This window comes from Tupaia chinensis, unplaced genomic scaffold (genome assembly GCF_000334495.1).
Source record: "Tupaia chinensis unplaced genomic scaffold, TupChi_1.0 Scaffold000076_1, whole genome shotgun sequence".
Lineage (NCBI taxonomy): Eukaryota > Metazoa > Chordata > Mammalia > Scandentia > Tupaiidae > Tupaia > Tupaia belangeri.
The window spans coordinates 1,478,903-1,496,682 of record NW_006159536.1 but is presented as its reverse complement, the minus strand read 5'-3'; the positions used below and the strand labels follow the sequence as shown (position 1 = coordinate 1,496,682).

General features: G+C 37.9%; 1 protein-coding gene across 1 annotated transcript in view; it reads left to right on the top strand.

The window, feature by feature from the left end:
* Positions 1-17,780, top strand: part of CPO (carboxypeptidase O) — a 94,845-nt gene that overhangs the window by 68,803 nt on the left and 8,262 nt on the right. Inside the window, exons 3-8 of the mRNA XM_006142464.2 lie at positions 3,835-3,934; positions 6,181-6,282; positions 12,443-12,547; positions 13,504-13,614; positions 14,944-15,034; positions 17,276-17,478. Of these exons, the coding sequence (XP_006142526.1) occupies positions 3,835-3,934; positions 6,181-6,282; positions 12,443-12,547; positions 13,504-13,614; positions 14,944-15,034; positions 17,276-17,478 (712 nt within the window). The remainder of the gene's footprint in view (positions 1-3,834; positions 3,935-6,180; positions 6,283-12,442; positions 12,548-13,503; positions 13,615-14,943; positions 15,035-17,275; positions 17,479-17,780) is intronic.

Sequence of the window (17,780 nt, the reverse complement as noted above, 5' to 3'; positions counted from 1 at the left end):
AAAACAAAAACTAAAACAAAACAAAACAAAAAAAACAAAAACCTCTCCAAAAAAAAATCAATCATATGGTATCCACCATATTTGTAGGCTAAAGAAGAAGAAAAAAAAAAGCATTTGACAAAATCCAACATCTATGCATAATTTTAAAAGGGCAACTTCCTCAACCTAATAGCATCTTCCAAAACATTACACCTAATATCATACTTAATGATAAGAAACCAGAATCTTTTTTACTAAGATCAGTCAAAGCAAGGAGATTCCTTTACACCACCACTTTATGATATTGTACTGGAAAGCCTAACTAATGCAGATAGAAAAGAACATGAAAGTAGATTCAGAAAGAAGAATAAACACTGTCTTTCTTTGCAGATGACATGGTCATCTATGAATCAACAACAATAAAACTGTCATAGAACTAAAAGCAGTTATAGCAGGTTGCAGGATATAAGATTAACATACAACAGTCAAACGTTTTCCCATATAACAACACAGAACAATTAAAATTTGAAACAAAAAAACACCTTACTATTTATATTTACACCCACTAAAATGAATACTTATATTTTATAGAAATATAACAAAATTCGTACAAGATGCTTATAAGGAAACTTATAAAACTCTAATGAAAGATATTTAAAAAGAACTATAGAAATGTAAACACAGATAGTGTTCATGGACAGGAATATTCAATACTGTCAAGATGTAAATTCTTCCCGAATTGATTTATAGACTTGATTCAATCCCAATCAAAATTCCAGCAAGTTGTTCTGCAGTTATCAACAAACTGATTCTAAAGTTTATGTGGAGAAGCAAAAGACCCAGAATAGCCCACACAACATTGAAGGAAGAGTCAGTGGACTGACAATACCCTATTTCAAGACTTAATATAAAGCTACAGTAACTAAGACATTGTGGTGTTAGCAAAAGAATAGACAAATCAATGGTAAAGAACAGAGTCCAGAAATAGATCTACACGAATATAGTCAACTAATCATTGACAAAGGAGTAAAGATAATACAACAGATAGTACCGTTCATTGAAAATATCTCTTTGCTGTAGATATAGACATGCAACTAGATATCCACATGCAAAAAAGAAAAAGAATCTAGACACAGACCTTGCAAGATTTACAAATATTAACTCAAAATATATAGGCCTAATAGACCTAAATGTAAAGTACAAAGCTTTAAAATCTAGACGATAACATAGGAGGAAACCTGGGTGGCTTTGGGTACAGTGATGACTTGTTTATGTAAAACATTAAAGGGACAACTCATGGAAGAAATAATCAATTAAGCTGGACTTCATTGAAATTAGAAACTTCTATTCTGTGAAAGATTCTGTCAAGAAAATGAGATGATAAGCCACAAATGGAGAAAACACGTTTTTTAAAGATGTATCTGATAATGGACTGTTATCCAATAAAGAACTCTATTTAAACTCAACATAAAAAAATAAACCTGATTAAAAATGGGCAAAATATTTGAACAGACATCTCACCAATGAAGATATAGATATGGCAAGTAAGCACACAAAAATGTGTTCTATGTCATATGTCATTAGAGAATTACAAATTAAAACAATAGTGATATACCATTGAACGCCTATTGGAATGGCTAAAATTGAAAACATTGACAACACTAATCTCTACCATCTCCACTATCTGAGGAAGATATGAAGCAAGAAGTACTTTCATTCTTTGTTGGTGATGATGTGAAATGTTAAAATCACTTTGGAAAATAGTTGGCAGTTTCTTACAGAGCTGAACATACCATTTTATATATTATCAAACTGGTAACAAAAGAAAACAAAGAAAAAGAACATGCCAATGAAAAAGTTTTGAACTATATGATCCAGAAATTATACTCCTTAGTATTTACCACATGAAAACCTGTATATGGATGTTTGTAACAGTTTTATTCATAATTGCCAAAAACTTGGAAGTAACCAAGATGTCCTTCGGTAGATAAGTGGGTAAATAAACTGGTACATTCAAAAACTGGAATATTATACAGCATTGAAAAAAGAAATGAGCTATTAAGACATTAAAAATATGGAGGAAACTTAAATGCATATTATCAAATGAGAGAAAATAATCTGAAAATTAGACATACTGCATGATTACAAGTACATGACATTTTACGAAAGACCAAACTATGGAGAAACTAAAAAGATGAGTAATTGCTAGGGGTTAAGGGAAGGAGAGGATGAATTGGCAGAGTACAGAGGATTTCTTGGGTAGTAAAACTAACAAGTTAAAAACAAGATGGAGAACCTAATGCAAACTATGGACTTGGGATGATAATAATGTGTCCATCTAGGTGCATTGAATATAACAAAGCTGTCACTGTGGCATGGGATATCTGTAGTGGGGTTTTGAATGGAGGGAATAAACGGTATATGGAAGCTGTACTTCCTGCTTAATTTTGCTGTGAACTTAAAAGTATTCTTTAAAAAGAAATGGTTTTGCTTAGTTTAGTTTTGTTTTTAAGAGAGATTTTTGCTATAGGGCGCTTGTACTTGCCGGAGAGACAGAGCGAAACAGAGACAAACATTGAGAATTTGGTCCCCAAGGAGGGTTGCCATGCTGCAATCCCTTCTCCTCCATTCTCTTCTTAGGATCTTGGGCATGCATGCACATTGTATCTGCCATGAATTGCCAGCCTCCAGGTTCGGGACTTGAACCATGGCTGGCCATGTGGGAGTCTAGTGACGTAATCACTATGCCATCTGCTGGTCTCACGTTTCTTTTTTTAAAAAGGATAAACTATTGCATAATAATTAGTTCTCACTGGAGGGACCAGCTGTTAGCGTAATGGCTATGGCGCTGGACTCCCATGTAGTCAACCGTGGTTGGTGTCCCACTGGGTTCATGTGCATGTGTGCCCAAGATCCCGAGAGCAGAATGGAGGAGAAGAGATTGTGATGTGGCCATCCCCCTGCCCGGGGGGGGGGGGGGGATTTCTCGCTTTCTGTCTCTCTGTCTCTCTGGTGAGCGCACGCCCCCTAAAAACTTCTCAAAAAAAAAAAAAAAACCCTTAGTTCTCCCTATTCTATGCAATACTATGGTTAATATTGCAAACTTTTCAATCATACTGTCAGGGTTTAAATCCTATAACACTTTCTCTGTGATTCCATTTCTTAATCTCTAAAATGGAGATAAGGATACCTATCAGAATTTTAGAGAGAAGTAAATGAGATTTAACTTGCTTAAAGCAGTGCATGTCTTTTAAGTTTCAGTTCAATAAATCTTAGCTACTATGTCTTTTACAGTTTTGTTTGTTTGTTTGTTTTGTTTTTGGCTAGAGGGTTCACGCATTGTTAGACAGAGGCAGGGAGAATTGGAGGGGAGAAAACACTCCTCAAGGGGATTGGTCATGCCACAATCCCTTATCCCCCATTTCTCCTTTCTTTTGGGGTTTTGGACACTCACACACATGTACCCCGCATGTTTCTCAAGCTGACAGATCAGGGACTCAAACTGCCTAATCATCCATGTGAGCTCTAGCTGCCTTCACCAGGCCACGCAGTTGGCCCATTGCTTTTAGAATTTGAAAAGATTTATGTAGGACATTTTTAAAAATTACTCTAGCTTCCCTGAAAGTTTGGAAAGATTATATTCCCCCTTCAAATGAAGAAGCTGCAGCTCATAGAGGCTCAATGGTTGCCCAAGGTCTCCAAATCAGTACATCACAATCACAGTCACAGTCAAGACTTCAACGTGGGCTTTTGTCCTCCACATCCTCTGCTTCCTGTTATCTTTTCATCAATCTTCTGACTTTTGGGATATCCCATTTTCTTCACTGCTTTTTATATCACTTTTCCCATTTGTAGATCCTTAGCACAACACAGACAAGAGGTTTTGGACAAGACAGTGGGTCCATGGAGGAACCTGGAAAACTATTCCTATGACCAATATCACCCCATGGAGGAGGTGAGTAAAGACACATTGGAGGGGGACCAGCAGTTAGCTTAATGGCTAGGTCACTGGATTCCCATATAGTCAACCACGGTTCAAGTCTTGGACCTGGTGGCTTAAACTCATACTGAGCGCGTGTGCGTGCATGCCCAAGATCCCGAGAGGAGAATGGAGGAGAAGGGATTGCGGCATGGCCATCCCTCCTGGGGAGTTATTTCTCACTTTCTGTCTCTCTGTCTGTCTCTGTCTTTCTGGCGAGCGCATGTGTCCTATAGCGAAAACCTCTCCAAAAAAAGAAAAGAAAAAAAAAAGACACATTGGAGAAAGGCTATTGGTAATCGTAATTGTTACCCTTGGACTTGAGAATGTGGGGGTAAAATCTGCTTGTGCCAAAAAATAAGATTTGCTTATGCACTGAGTTCAAGTGATTTCTAAACACTCCTCCCTCCACTGCCATTGAAATTCCAAAACCTGGCTATATGAAATGAAAAGATAAATTAGTAAGAAAAAGAAAAAGGAGAAAAAGATCATTTCAATGAGCAATTTTGCTAATGTGAACTTGAAGCAGAACTAACCCTGAGTTTTATCAAGTCATTAGCAGGTCTCAGTAGGGCAGAGCAGATGTCCATGTGAGTGTGAGACATGGGTGGAGAAGCCTTCTGACTGAAACATATTTACTGACAACGTAGTATCTCTTGTGGGATGCAGGGGCACAGGCAATACTGAAGAGGGAAATCTTTCTTTTCAAAGAGACATTTGTATTGCTACTAAGATAAATTTGTTGGTCTCCAAAACTAGATATCGTAAAAATATATTAATATGCATATGTATGTTTGACATTATGCAATACTGTTTTTGAGGTATACATTTCTAAAAATAGATCTCTGAATTAAAGGATATATACATCTAAAATTCTGATGTAAATGCACAAGTTGCCCTCCACATAGCCTTAGCCAATTTATTGTCTCAGCATTTTCAAGACTTTTTTTTCTCTGCAACAATTACCTAAAAATACTATAGGTTCTATAATTCTGAATGAAGTCCAACATGGCCCATAGAAATCTTGTGGACTGGTCTCAGAGACAAGCTCACATCTGGCTTCGCTACTTGCCAGTTGTGTGACTTTGAACAAGACACTTAACCTGTTTGATCCTCAGTTTTCTCATCTGTGATAGCTGTACCTATCTCACAGCATTATTGTGAGGATAAATGAAATAAACTATACTACTACTCACAGAGCAGTAAATAAGTAATAGCTGCCACTGCTGCTTCTTGCTGCTATTTGTAGCTCTTCCAAGACTGATGGCATCTGTATCTGATGTAGTCCCATTCCAGATGCACATACAATACCCATGGGATACACAGTTACGCTTTTCAGTTAATAGACATTGAAAATACTCCCACGTAAGTATTATTACTGTTATTAAATTGCATTTTATCTACAGATATTCTACATTCAGTGTCAATTGAGATACAAAATTTTTCAGATGGAATATTTGTTATCCCCAATTAGCTATTATTATTCACTGTAACTCTTCCTTGTTGTCATTCAGTGATTTCTACTACATAGAAATTGAATATGAGAGGTATCTTGTGACAGGCTGTTGACTGTCACTATGTCTTATGTTTGTAAATTCTCTAACTGCATTCACTCTATGGAACCTCAAGTTAGGGACTTACAGACCTAGTGTTAGACTCTAAGCATAGTGTAAGACTTGTAAGTAATCAATTCAATCTATTCAAGCCTATTGCAGTTGAATGAAAATAATTATTAGGCTTAAATCATAAACTTCTGTTGGCATACCCCAGGTCTGTTCTAATCTTGGAAGCATAGATATTAGCAAAGAATATTTTTGGGATCCATAAAAATGGGAAATCCCATAAGATAAGTACAATCTGAACATTTCTGTCATGATTATGTGCCAGAAATGAAAGCTATTAGGTGGTCATTTGAAGAATGTGTTGTTTTCCAATGTCCTTGAAGTGTCATTGATGGATTATTGAAATGGTAAATTCTCAATAACGTATTTGTAAAATTTGACAGGATATCTTAAGATTTGATGATGGAGTAGACCTTTAAAGGGAAAGTACGGAGGTAATAATACATTGGTTTAGTTTCCTGTTTTGCATACCACACAGCTGTTGTAATCAACAGTGAAGAGTACAGAGTTCAATGCCTCAGTGAAAGAAACAGTAATCGTAATCAGGGACAAGCAAATGGTCTTCCTGTTGATAGTCACAGTCTTCCCTGGCTGTTTCAGATCTATCAGTGGATGAGCCAGATAAGCGAGAAGTACAGGGAAGTGGTGACACAGCATCTCCTGGGAACGACCTATGAGAACCGGACCATGTATTATTTGAAGGTGAGTGAGAAGACTGAGAATTTCCTTACCAGGGAGAAGAGCCTCTTCCTCCCAATTTGAGGGTATGTGTTTACTACTGGGAGGCTCTAATCACAAATGAAGAAAAATATTTTAAAAGGCAGGGTGGAGAGGCCAGCAGGTGGCATACTGGTTAAGGCACTATACTCCCACATGGGTAACCACGGTTTGCGTCTGGGACCTGGTGACTTGAAAATCATACCAGGTGCATATGTGTGTATGCCCAAATTCCCAAGAGGAGAATGGAGGAGAAGGGATCGTGGCATGTCCATCCCTTCTATAGGGTGATTACTCACTTTCACTCTCTGTGTCTGTCTCTCTCCAGTGAGCATACATGCCCTATGGCAAAAATAAATAAATAAAATAAATAAATAAATAAATAAATAAAAAATAAGGCAGAGAAGAAAGTCTTTTCTACCCCAAACTGGGATTTTAAAATATAAAACTTATAGATGCTGGTGCCTTAATCATCTGAGTAGAATAATTAAGGACAGGAGGAAAGAGAATTGGGTTGGCTGGGTGGGACCAGGAGGAAATGACTTCAAAAAGCAAGGCCCAGAAGTATCCAATCGCCCACTCAGGCTTCAACTAGAGCCAGTTCACATTCTATATGTATTTTCAGTTGTTGTGTTTTTTCTTCTTCTTCATTTTATAAAACGTTCTTTTGTTAAGAAAAAACAAACAAAACTTTTTTTCATAAAAATGTTTAAAAACCACAGACAACCTTTGTTTTTGGTTTCTTCATTTTATGCTTAATAGAGCAAAAACCCAGAGAAGCAAGGTGACTTGTACAAGGCCACACAGGTAGTTGCTAGACAGTGGGGTAACAAGTCTCTAGGTTCTCTGACCCCTTTTGCATTAGTCATGATAAAAAGTTCAGGGCCAAGTAGTCACTTTATCACAGGGCCAGGAAATTAATCTTAGCAGTCTTAGGAGGCCAGACTTAGCTTCCACCAGATTCTGGGCTCTCAGTTCTGCACCAGTGATTTTTTCTTTTTTTTTTTGAGAACTTTTTTGCTATAGGGTGCGTGTCTCTCTCTAGAGAGACAGAAAGAGACAGAGAGATAGAAAGTGAGAAATCACTCGTCAGGTGGGATGGCCACACCATAATCCCTTCTCCTTTGTTCCTCTCCCGGGCCCTTGGGCACACATGCACTTGCACTCAGCATGAGTTTTAAGCCACCAGGTCTGGCACTTGAACCACAGCCGACCATGTGGGAGTCCAGCAATGTAGCTACTATGTCATCTGCTGGCCCCCTGCACCAGCAATTTTTAAGGATGGGACCAGGTATGCTTTGAAAGCTTCCGTAATGACCATAATGACATTAGTGACCTTAATGTTTAGCCAGAGTGGACAACCTCTTCATCAAGTCAGTGGCTTTCAAAGGGTGGTCCTTGGACGACCAGCATCAGCATCACCTGAGATGGTGTGGTAGTTAAATAGTGGATCCCACATGGCCAATGATTTGAGTCCTGGATTGGTGGTTTGAAGAACATGCCAGGTGTGTGTGTATGTGTGTGTGTGTGTGTGTGTGTGTGTGCATGTGTGCCCAAAATCCCGAAAGAAGAAATAGAGAAGAAAAGACTGCAGTGTAACTATCCCCCATGGGGGGATGCTCTCTCACTTTCTGTGTGTGTGCGTGTCTGGAGAGCACACACACCTTCCAGCAAATTTTTTTCAAAGGTTCTTTCTTGGGTCTCACAAAGGTCTAATGAATCAGACACTTGGGGAGGGGGATAGCAAGCCATCCTCCAGGTGATTCTAATGCACACTCAAGTTTTAGAACCACAATGCATTTCTAAGGAGTTTAAGACATCAGATTTTGCTGGTTCAGGACCACTCTTCAAGAACAATTGCTGAAGGAAAAGAGCATTATTTTAGACCACTGTCTTCTCACATAAATGTGTTAATTTAAAAATAACAATAAAAATGTGAGCATCATCTAAAACTACAAAAATGAAAAATGTATTGTTGGGACCAGCAAATGGCATATTGGTTATGTCCCTGAACTCCCATGTAGTCAACTGCAGTTCAAGTCCTTGACCCAGTAGCTTAAAACTCATGTGATGTAAATACCAGATACAGAATGTGTGAAAGAGGAGGGTCTGAGGAAGGACATCTAGAAGAAAAATAGGGAGGCAAACCATTAATGGGACAAAGAAATGTGATATTATCCATTAAAGATATTCTATACTTTTATCAACTGGACTAGGGAGAAGTGTTCACCTGTTGAAATATTCATTTTGTAAGCTAAATAATGGGGTTGAACGTATAAAAGAAAATGAAATTTAAAAATGTGAAAAAAAAAATCTCATGCGAGGTATGTGTGCATGCCCACTCAAAATCCTGAGAGGAAAACGGAGGAGAAAGGATTGTGGTGTGACTACCACCCCAGGAAGTGATTTATTACTTTCTGTCTCTAGTGAGTGCATGTGCTCTATAGTAAAAATCTCTCTTAAAACAAACAAATAAAAAAAGACTTTCAGAATTAAGACTGACTACTGAAGATTTACCCTCCAGATCCCAACCTAGAAAGTGAAGAAGTAGAAACTCAGATCCTCTGAGATGCTTATTGAACTTCAGCTGTGAAAAATTACTTTCAGGAATAAGACTGACTATTGAAGATTTTCTGCTGAGACTTCACCTTACAGAACCCAACCATGAAAGTGGTAGGACCTCTCTATTCTTCTCTCTGTCTCTCTCTAATTTTTTAAAAAAATTTTTAAGGTAAAGTATTTTCTTGGCTCTCAGTCCCTCCTTTATGTTGCTAATTCTTGCCTTTCCTCCCTTCCTATTTAGGAGAGGCAGAAACTCAGATCTGAGATGCTTATTGAACTTGAGCTGTGAAAAATTACTTTCCTTGCATGCCACGTGGTTTTCATTTTTTGCCTTTTTAAAAAGAAAAAGCAAAAAGTTATATTGTCTATTCTTTTTTTTCTTCTTCCTATATTTTCTTTTCCTTTTTCTTTTATCTTCATCACTTTGCTGCTCAGCCTCTGCACACTGAATGTCTAGACAGATTTAAGTGAACCATAGCCAAACATTCAAATACTATTAGGGACAGAATATTTCTCACTTCCCACCAAATCTGATGTACAAAGGGAGAAAAACAGAATGACAGAGAGATTGTAGATCACTTCCTCCTGCACACCTCTGAATGCTCATCTTGAACTTCAAGAAATTAGGAAGAAATGTATAACCTATCAGCTGACTAGAAATCACCCCAGGGACACAAGAAATATGAGAAAACAAGAAAATACCTCTCCTCTAAGGGAAAAGAATAACTCCTCTTAATTCACAGTCAGTACAATGGAAATCATGGAAATGTCTGATAAAGAATTTAGAATATTCATAGAGACAAAGCTAACAGATGCAAGAGAAGAGAGACAATGAACTCCAGAAGAGGCAGGAGAAAAGAGCTGATGAGTTCCAGGAAGTGAAAATGTTCTTGCACAATCTGAAAGAGGAAATACACATCATAAAAAAGAATCAAATGGAACTGTTAGAGATGAAGGCTGTAATATAGGAAATCAAAACCTCCCTTGAAAATATTAAAAGCAGACTAGATCATACAGAAGATCAAATCTCAGATGTAGAAGACAGAATCGCTGGCCTAGAAAAATCCACCATGAAGACTGAGAAAATAACTCCCCAAAATGAGAATAATATTTGAGAAATAGTAGATACCATTAAACATCCAAATATCTGGATAATTGGTATCCCAGAAGATGAAGAGACTAATAAGAGCATTGGTAATCTATTCCATGAAATCCTGGAAGAAAACTTTCCAAAGCTAGAGAGGCATTCAAAGACCTAGACCCAAGAAATACAAAGGACCCCAAATAGAATGAATCCAAGAAGATCTTCTCCAAGACACATTACAGCCAGATTGACCAAAATCACAGACAAAGGCAAGATACTAAAATTGGCAAGAGAGAAGCATCAGTTACTTACAAAGGATATCCCATCAGGCTAAGAGCGGACCTCTCATTGGAAACAATGCAAGCAAGGAAAGAACATGAAAATATATTCAAAGTGTTAAGTGAAAAACAATTTCAACCAAGAATACTATACCTAGCAAGATTATCCTTCACATAAGAACAGAAGACAAGAACAGTCTCAAATAAACAAAACCTGAAAGAATTTACCAGCCTTAGGCCAGCTCTCCAAGACATTCTGAATAGAGTGCTACACCAGGAAAACTAAGTACACTTTAATATTATCTTCTAGAATTTGAATGGAAAGATTGGACCACAACAGAAGAGAGGTTTAATTACAGGAGACTGAACTGGTGGAATCGAATTTTATGACTTGTGACTAAAACATTACTGATTTTCTTCTACGGTGTTTTTCTAAGATTCGAGGATTGGTGTCTTCTTTTGAGGTGTCGATAAGTTTATGTCCCTACTATTTGAACAGAATTCTAACCCCTGTTTCCTGGTCTTAAGTCTTAAGTAAATTACTCTTAACATTTTTTGACTTCAGTTTATTAAAGCTATAACTTTTTTTTATAACTGATTTTCTTGCAATTAAAAAAATATATTAAAATAATAATAATAATACCTATTTAAGGACTGCAGTAAGCTATATGGCCTAAGCTAGGTGCTACTCTATAGTGTGTTCATTCTACTCGTGGAGTCATGCCTAAAATAAGACATGTGTTCACAGATGTGTGTATATCAGCTGAACTTTTGATTGAAAGTATTTTGATAAGATATTTTGGGAATCAGCAAAATGTGAGGGGAAAAGGAATAGAAAATAACTGTAGATACCAGAGACAATGTGGAAGGAGGGTGGGAAATGACAGAGGATGATCAATAGGAAATTTAAAAAATTATATATATGAAACAAGAAATGGAAATTTATTTGTTGACAATAACATGTATGATTAAGCCACTATGTAGTGTATTCTGGATGGAAAATCACATTTTATATGCTGTGATGATGTTCAGTGAACAAATGTAAAATAAATGAAATAAATTTTTTGTTCTGAAATAGAAATTTCCCAGGAACTGAGAGTGAATGGTTGATATATATGGCATGGAGCACCTGCCCATCTGATTTGTGATAGGTCATCAGACTCTGAGTTGAGTCAGTCAAAAAGACATGTCAACATTCTCTGCCTGGGTATATTGTAAAGAATAGAATGAGCCTACAATGAAGAGACAATAAAGATAAACCTATTAATATATGTGCACTACAAAAGAATAATTAGAAAAGAAAATTAAGGTAAATGTTGGATTACCCATTGTTTTGGCAGTTTTGAAAACAAATGAGGCTAAAAGGAGAAAGTTCTTTAATACAATAGATCCAGCTATATATTTATCTCAGTTTATAAGTTTCTCACACAAAGGGAGAGAGCCTTCTTCAGCTCAGCTCCCAAAGCTTTCAACAAACAGTGCTGGTCTAGGTCATTTACAAATCTAAAACAGATTTAACTGTTGCAAACATGAGTGTGTCCAAAGTTCCCCTCCACCAACAAGAACCCACAACATCCTAGATTAAATGCTGCCTACCCACTGCTCTAAAAGAGGAAGGGATCTTTCTTGCTGGAGTGAGGTCAAACTGATGTGCAAGAGTAACAAATGGGGAGAGAGGAAAGAAGATAGGGCTGGCTGGGAGTGGAGGAGGCTCTGAGGGGAAGAAAAATTTAATAAATCTTGCAGGTGATTTTGTATTTGGATCTGTGCACAATCTCAAGATGTTCGAGTGAAGATTGGGATTCGTTTTTGAATACCTTTGACTCGAACGTTACCTCTTGTGCACTTTACCACTGAGTAAAAGCTGTGGAGAAATGTTTCACAAGGTTTGTGCAGATTTAGCCTCTTAGCTTGTTATTTGGTTGAGGGTTATGCCTTTATTTGTAGTTAGGGTGTAGGAAAGAACATTCTTTGTGTGGACCATGGGTATCCGTGCATGGTACTAGAACACCAAGTGGCAGAACAAAAGTAACCAAAGAAAGGGTCATGTTAGTGGGTGTCTTCATCAGCCTTCTTGCCTCTTTCTTGAAACCACAGAGTGGAGTAAGAAAGGACTGTCCAGGGGAATAAAAAATTTGATAACATTGTACAGTGGCTGATGATAATAAGTGATTGCTTGGTAATGAAGCATCCAGATCAGTCAACCTAATGTCCCTTCTAGATTAGTCAACCATCCAATAACACCAAGAAGATCATCTGGATGGATTGTGGAATTCATGCCAGGGAATGGATTGCTCCAGCTTTTTGCCAGTGGTTTGTTAAAGAAGTAAGTGTCTTTTGCTTCCTCATGATGGCCCATTACCCCATAAAATACCTGTTACTTCTTTGCTCCGTAGAAACTATGCTTCTTTCACATTAGGAATGCAACTCTACTGAGCTAATCCTGAACCTCAAATGAAATGAAATAAGATTCACTGAAACTTGAGTTAGTATTCTGATCTCTTTCTAGTGTGTATGCAAAGTCATGTTTATTGCAGGGTAAATGCATCTAAATGTAGAAAAGATGCATATTAGGAGTTAGAGATGACTTTGAATACTGGCTCTGCCTTTTTCTAATAGTATTTAGCAAATAAATAAGGTAGATATTTAGTGTTTTTTCAGAAACCCAGACCAAAAAAAAAAAAAAAACTCACAAAAAGTAGTTCTCAGAGTGTGGTCTCCAGACCAAGAGCATCAACATCAACTGGGAACTTGCTAGAAATACAAATTCTTGGGCTCTATTTCAAACTTAGAAACTCACAGGGGCAGGGCAGGAATGAGGGATGAGGTTACAAGTGGGGTAGAGGTGAACAATCTGTGTTTCAACAGATCCTCCTAGTGATTTTCATGTATGAGAACTACTATGTAAATCTTCAGAGGATTACTGAGGGGTTGAGGGGATGGGGGTAGAGGTGAAATGTGCACCCACCTCTCATAGTTGAGAGAAATGACCTTGAACCAGCAGGTAGAGGCTAAGGCTCTGGCTTCCCCCATGGCCAACTCCATGGTTCAAATTCTGGATCTGGCAGCTTGAAAATCATGCAAAGCATGTGTGCCCAAAATTCCAAGAGGAGATTGGAGGAGAAGGGACTGTGGTGTGGTCATTCCCCCAGGGGATGATTTCTCACTTTCCCTCTCTCTTTCTTTCTGGGAAAAACAAAAAAGAAGAAGAAAAAAGAAAAGAAAAGAAAGAAATGATCTCTTCCCAGGGTTATTCCAAATATTCCTATCTTAAATTTCCAGATACTACAAAACTATAAAGAGAATCCAAGGATAAGCAAGTTCCTTAGGAACCTGGACTTCTATGTGCTTCCGGTCTTTAACATAGATGGTTATATCTATACCTGGACGACTGTGAGTATTCTGACCTTGGTGCTGCAATGAGTTCATGAATTAAAGATAGACTTAGGTTCATTTTTCCAATGTCAGCCATTCCAGCTATATGAATATTTTGTACTCATGTGAAGAAAAAAAAATCTCACTTGGAGTAAAAATTAGTCTAACTGGGACTAGCAGGTAGTGTTTTGGTTAAGGCACTGGACTCCCACATGGCTGATCATGGTTTGAGTCCCAGACCTGGTAGCTTGCTTTCTCACTTTTTCCCTCTCTGTCTCTGTCTCTGTCTTGCTCTGGTCAAATTTGAAAAAATAATAATAAATAAAATGAAACAATTATTGAAAAAAAAATTAGCCTAACATTTTTTGTCAAACAATATAAGCCAAGTGGAAGATTAAGATGACCAACAGCCTTTTTAGAATTAAATCCAGCACAATTGTTTTGGTTGGTTTTGATATAGTCCCTATTTACCATGCAGATTTAATTTCTCTCCCCCTCCATCTCCTTACTATTTAGTGATTGCCGGCCATCCAGTTAGGACTTTATTGCTATAAAATTCATATACCATCCTGTAAACACCTCAAATTTGCTCTGGAAGCATCAGGGGAATAAATGATGTATAAATACTAAATCGGTCTACGTATTCAGTGTGATCATTCACATGGCGGGCACACATCAAGCCTTCTAATGCAGTAGATGGCTTTCTCTTTGAAATTCTTTCTAAAGCTTATCTATCATGCCACACACAAGAGGCCCTGTTTCTAGAGAGTATTCATTCTTCTCTCTCCCCCGCCACTCCCTCTAAGGCCCTCCATGGAGCTTCTTTCTCTGGAACAGCCTTTCTGGTCTAGCATGTGAATCTGGTTCCTCCCTCTGAACTTGTTTATAAAGCTCTTTTTCTCCATCTCATTCATCAGTCTTCTGCTTCCAGAAATGTGCAGTGACCATCTCTGATTCACCTGGAGCAGCCTTCCGCCATCTGACAAGCTATTTCTCTTTCATCCTGTATCAGGCAGACCTGAAAAATGACTCTGAAGCTTTTTCTGACTAAGCGGATCACATTCATGGGCACTGGTAATCTGGTTGTGAAGAAAAGGCCAAACTACTTCCTCCTATTTGATTGTTTACACATATGTATGCTTTTGGTTGTACAGATGTTCCCATTATTGAGGGTTGCTAGTCCATCTGCAAGATTCAAATTAAGCACACAGACTTTGTAATGTTAAAGGCAACTTTTCCCAGATAATCCTAGGAAACATTTTTCCTGTTTGAGAACCACCTATCATCACGGACATTGTGATTTATGAAACCATAGAATGGCAACATCCTTATGTTCCTCTGTTACAGGATCGTCTCTGGAGGAAATCCCGCTCATCCCATAATAATGGCACGTGTTTTGGGACGGATCTCAATAGAAATTTCAATGCATCCTGGTGTAGTAAGTACATATTTAGTAGACAAACTGATGAATGAGAAAGCAGAGCTGGGAAGCCAAGAAAGAATTAAATTACTAAAGACATAATATTGGAAAATAAATAGCTAATTTTGTACATCTTTCTGAGCTTCCTGGCCAGCTTTATTCCCTCTAAAGGGATGATATCTATATAGTAAGAGCCATCAGTACTCCAGTGCAGCACTCTCTGCAAAAGAGGTTGGCTAACCAAGGGCAAAGGAGACCTAGACCAGTGTGAAAGTACTTGAAATCCATCATTCTGGATTATGTTATATATAATATACACATATTATATATATATATTATATATAAAACATGTTCTCTATGATGATAATATATATATATAAATATACCTGTATGTGTGTATATATAAATGAATATATGTATAACAAATATACATACAGAAATATGTGTGTGTTTGTGTGTATATATATATATGAATTAAAAAATAAATAGGGAAATAACATTTTTGGAAAAGAAAAGAAAGAAATGGAGACTTATCCTTGTAGATTATTTTACAGCAGGGGGGTGGACAGTAAACAAAGGAGGCATTTTCTTCTCCTTACGGTATTTTCATGTTTCCAAGTTTCAATATGCTCAGTGAATTGGAAGCAAAGAAGCAGAAATGGTCAAGAGCATTGCTATTAGCCAGATGGCAAGGGTTAATACTCAGACTTGGCAGCTGCATGGTCCTAGAAAAATTGCTTCATTTCTCTGCTTTGGTTTTCTCTTATGTAAAATGTGCATCATAGTAATACCACCTTATCTTTTTTGTAAAGAATTATTTTTATTTAACTTTATTTATTATTATTTGTTTTAATTTGACCAGAGAGAGATAGAGAGAAAGAGACAGAGAGAAAAAGTGAGAAAGCAAGCTGCCAGGTCTGTGACTCAAACTGCGGTCAGCCATATGGGAGTCCAGTGTCTTTAACCACCACAACACCTACCGCTCCCCTCCCCTTTTTATTAAGAGAGATTTTTGCTATAGGGTGCATGTGCTCCCCACAGAGACAGAGAGACAGAAAGCAAGGAATCACCCTCTGAGGTAGGGGGAGTTGGCCACACTACAATCCTTACTCCTCCATTTTCTTCTTAGGGTTTTGGACACACAGACACACACACACACACACACACACACACACGCGCTGGCATGAGGTTTTATTTTATAATTATTATTACTTTATTTTTTAATATACATTCAATCACATTATTTAGTTTACAAAGTGAACATTTCAATATATTAATATTGAAATGTTGATCAAGCTCATTCTCACATCCAGTCCAGTTGATCAAAATATCTTCAACTGATAACAGCATGAGTTTTAAGCTGCCAGATCTGGGACTCGAACCACTGTCAACTTCATGGGAGTCCAGCAACATAATCATTATCCCATCTGCTGGTCCCAATACCACCATATCTGTACTTCTTTTTAAAGATTAAGCATGATGCTACATAAGAAAGGTTGAGCACATGTCCACTATATTAAGTGGTGTTCAACTGATGATCCTTATTATTTTTAATGAGGAGGACAGACTACTTATGTAAAATAACTCTAAAGAGACTCAAGCCATTAAGACACTGAGGAGAGACTTGGGCCAATAAAACTTCAGAGGCTGACCTAGAACCCAAGCACTGTTTCATTTGTTTCAGGGTCCACCACAGGTGGAAGTGAAAGATTGACAAAATGCTATTTCCTTTTACATCCTCCTTCTGAGCCAAACTAGCATGGAGTTTGCTGCTGCTGCTTCTTTTTTTATTTAATTGCCAGAGGATGAGTGCATTCGACAGAGGGGGAGAGCGGAAAGGGTGAAAGCATCCTCCAACAGACATCGTCATGTCACAATCCCTTCTCCTCTACTTCTCCAACCTATCAGGATTTGGGGTATGCTTGCATATGCACCATGAGTGTTTTTCAGCCTTCAGGCCAGTGTTTGAACACAATTTGAGGCGTGTGAGATTTTGCTCCTTTAACTACTAAGTCATAGGGCTGGCTTAGAGCTTGTTTTCAACTCGTAACTTCAACCCTCCCACCGTTATGTGTTCATTCCTGAAAGATTATCCTTTTGTGTCTATCCAAGTTCATCATTTAGCCAGGACTAACTTTGATAACCAAGGGCGAGCCTTGATCCACCACAGATGTCTTGAGCCAGGGTGACTCTTTGCCCTCGATCTTTCCTAAACTGGAAACACAAGTCTTCTTACTGGTTTTCTGTACTACATTCCAGGTACTGGTGCATCTAAGAACTGTGAAGATTTAATATTCTGTGGGACGGGACCAGTGTCGGAACCAGAAACAAAAGCCCTCTCCAGTTTTATAGAGAGCAGGAAGAAGAACATCTTGTGTTTCCTGACCATGCACTCTTACGGGCAGCTCATTCTCACACCGTATGGCTACACCCAAGATAAAGCAAGTAACCATGAAGAGCTGGTAAGTCCACAGTGCCAAGGCCCCAGAAAGGCCTCAATAGGGCATTATCCTGCCTTTTTCTGACTTCCATTTCCAAGACTTGGGCTCTAGCCTCTCTGGTACTCATCCGACTCTTATTCTCATTCTTATTTTTTTTTTCCTGCGTTTTGCATCTTGCCAGATGCCTGCTGGGAAGGCTTCAGGTTAAATGCTGCCTTCCCTACATTAATTAACTACCTGTTTCATAAAGTGTCAAGTCGGGAGACATCTTAGGTATTCGTCTATAATAGAAATGAGATGATTATGTTAATAATCTGCAGGAA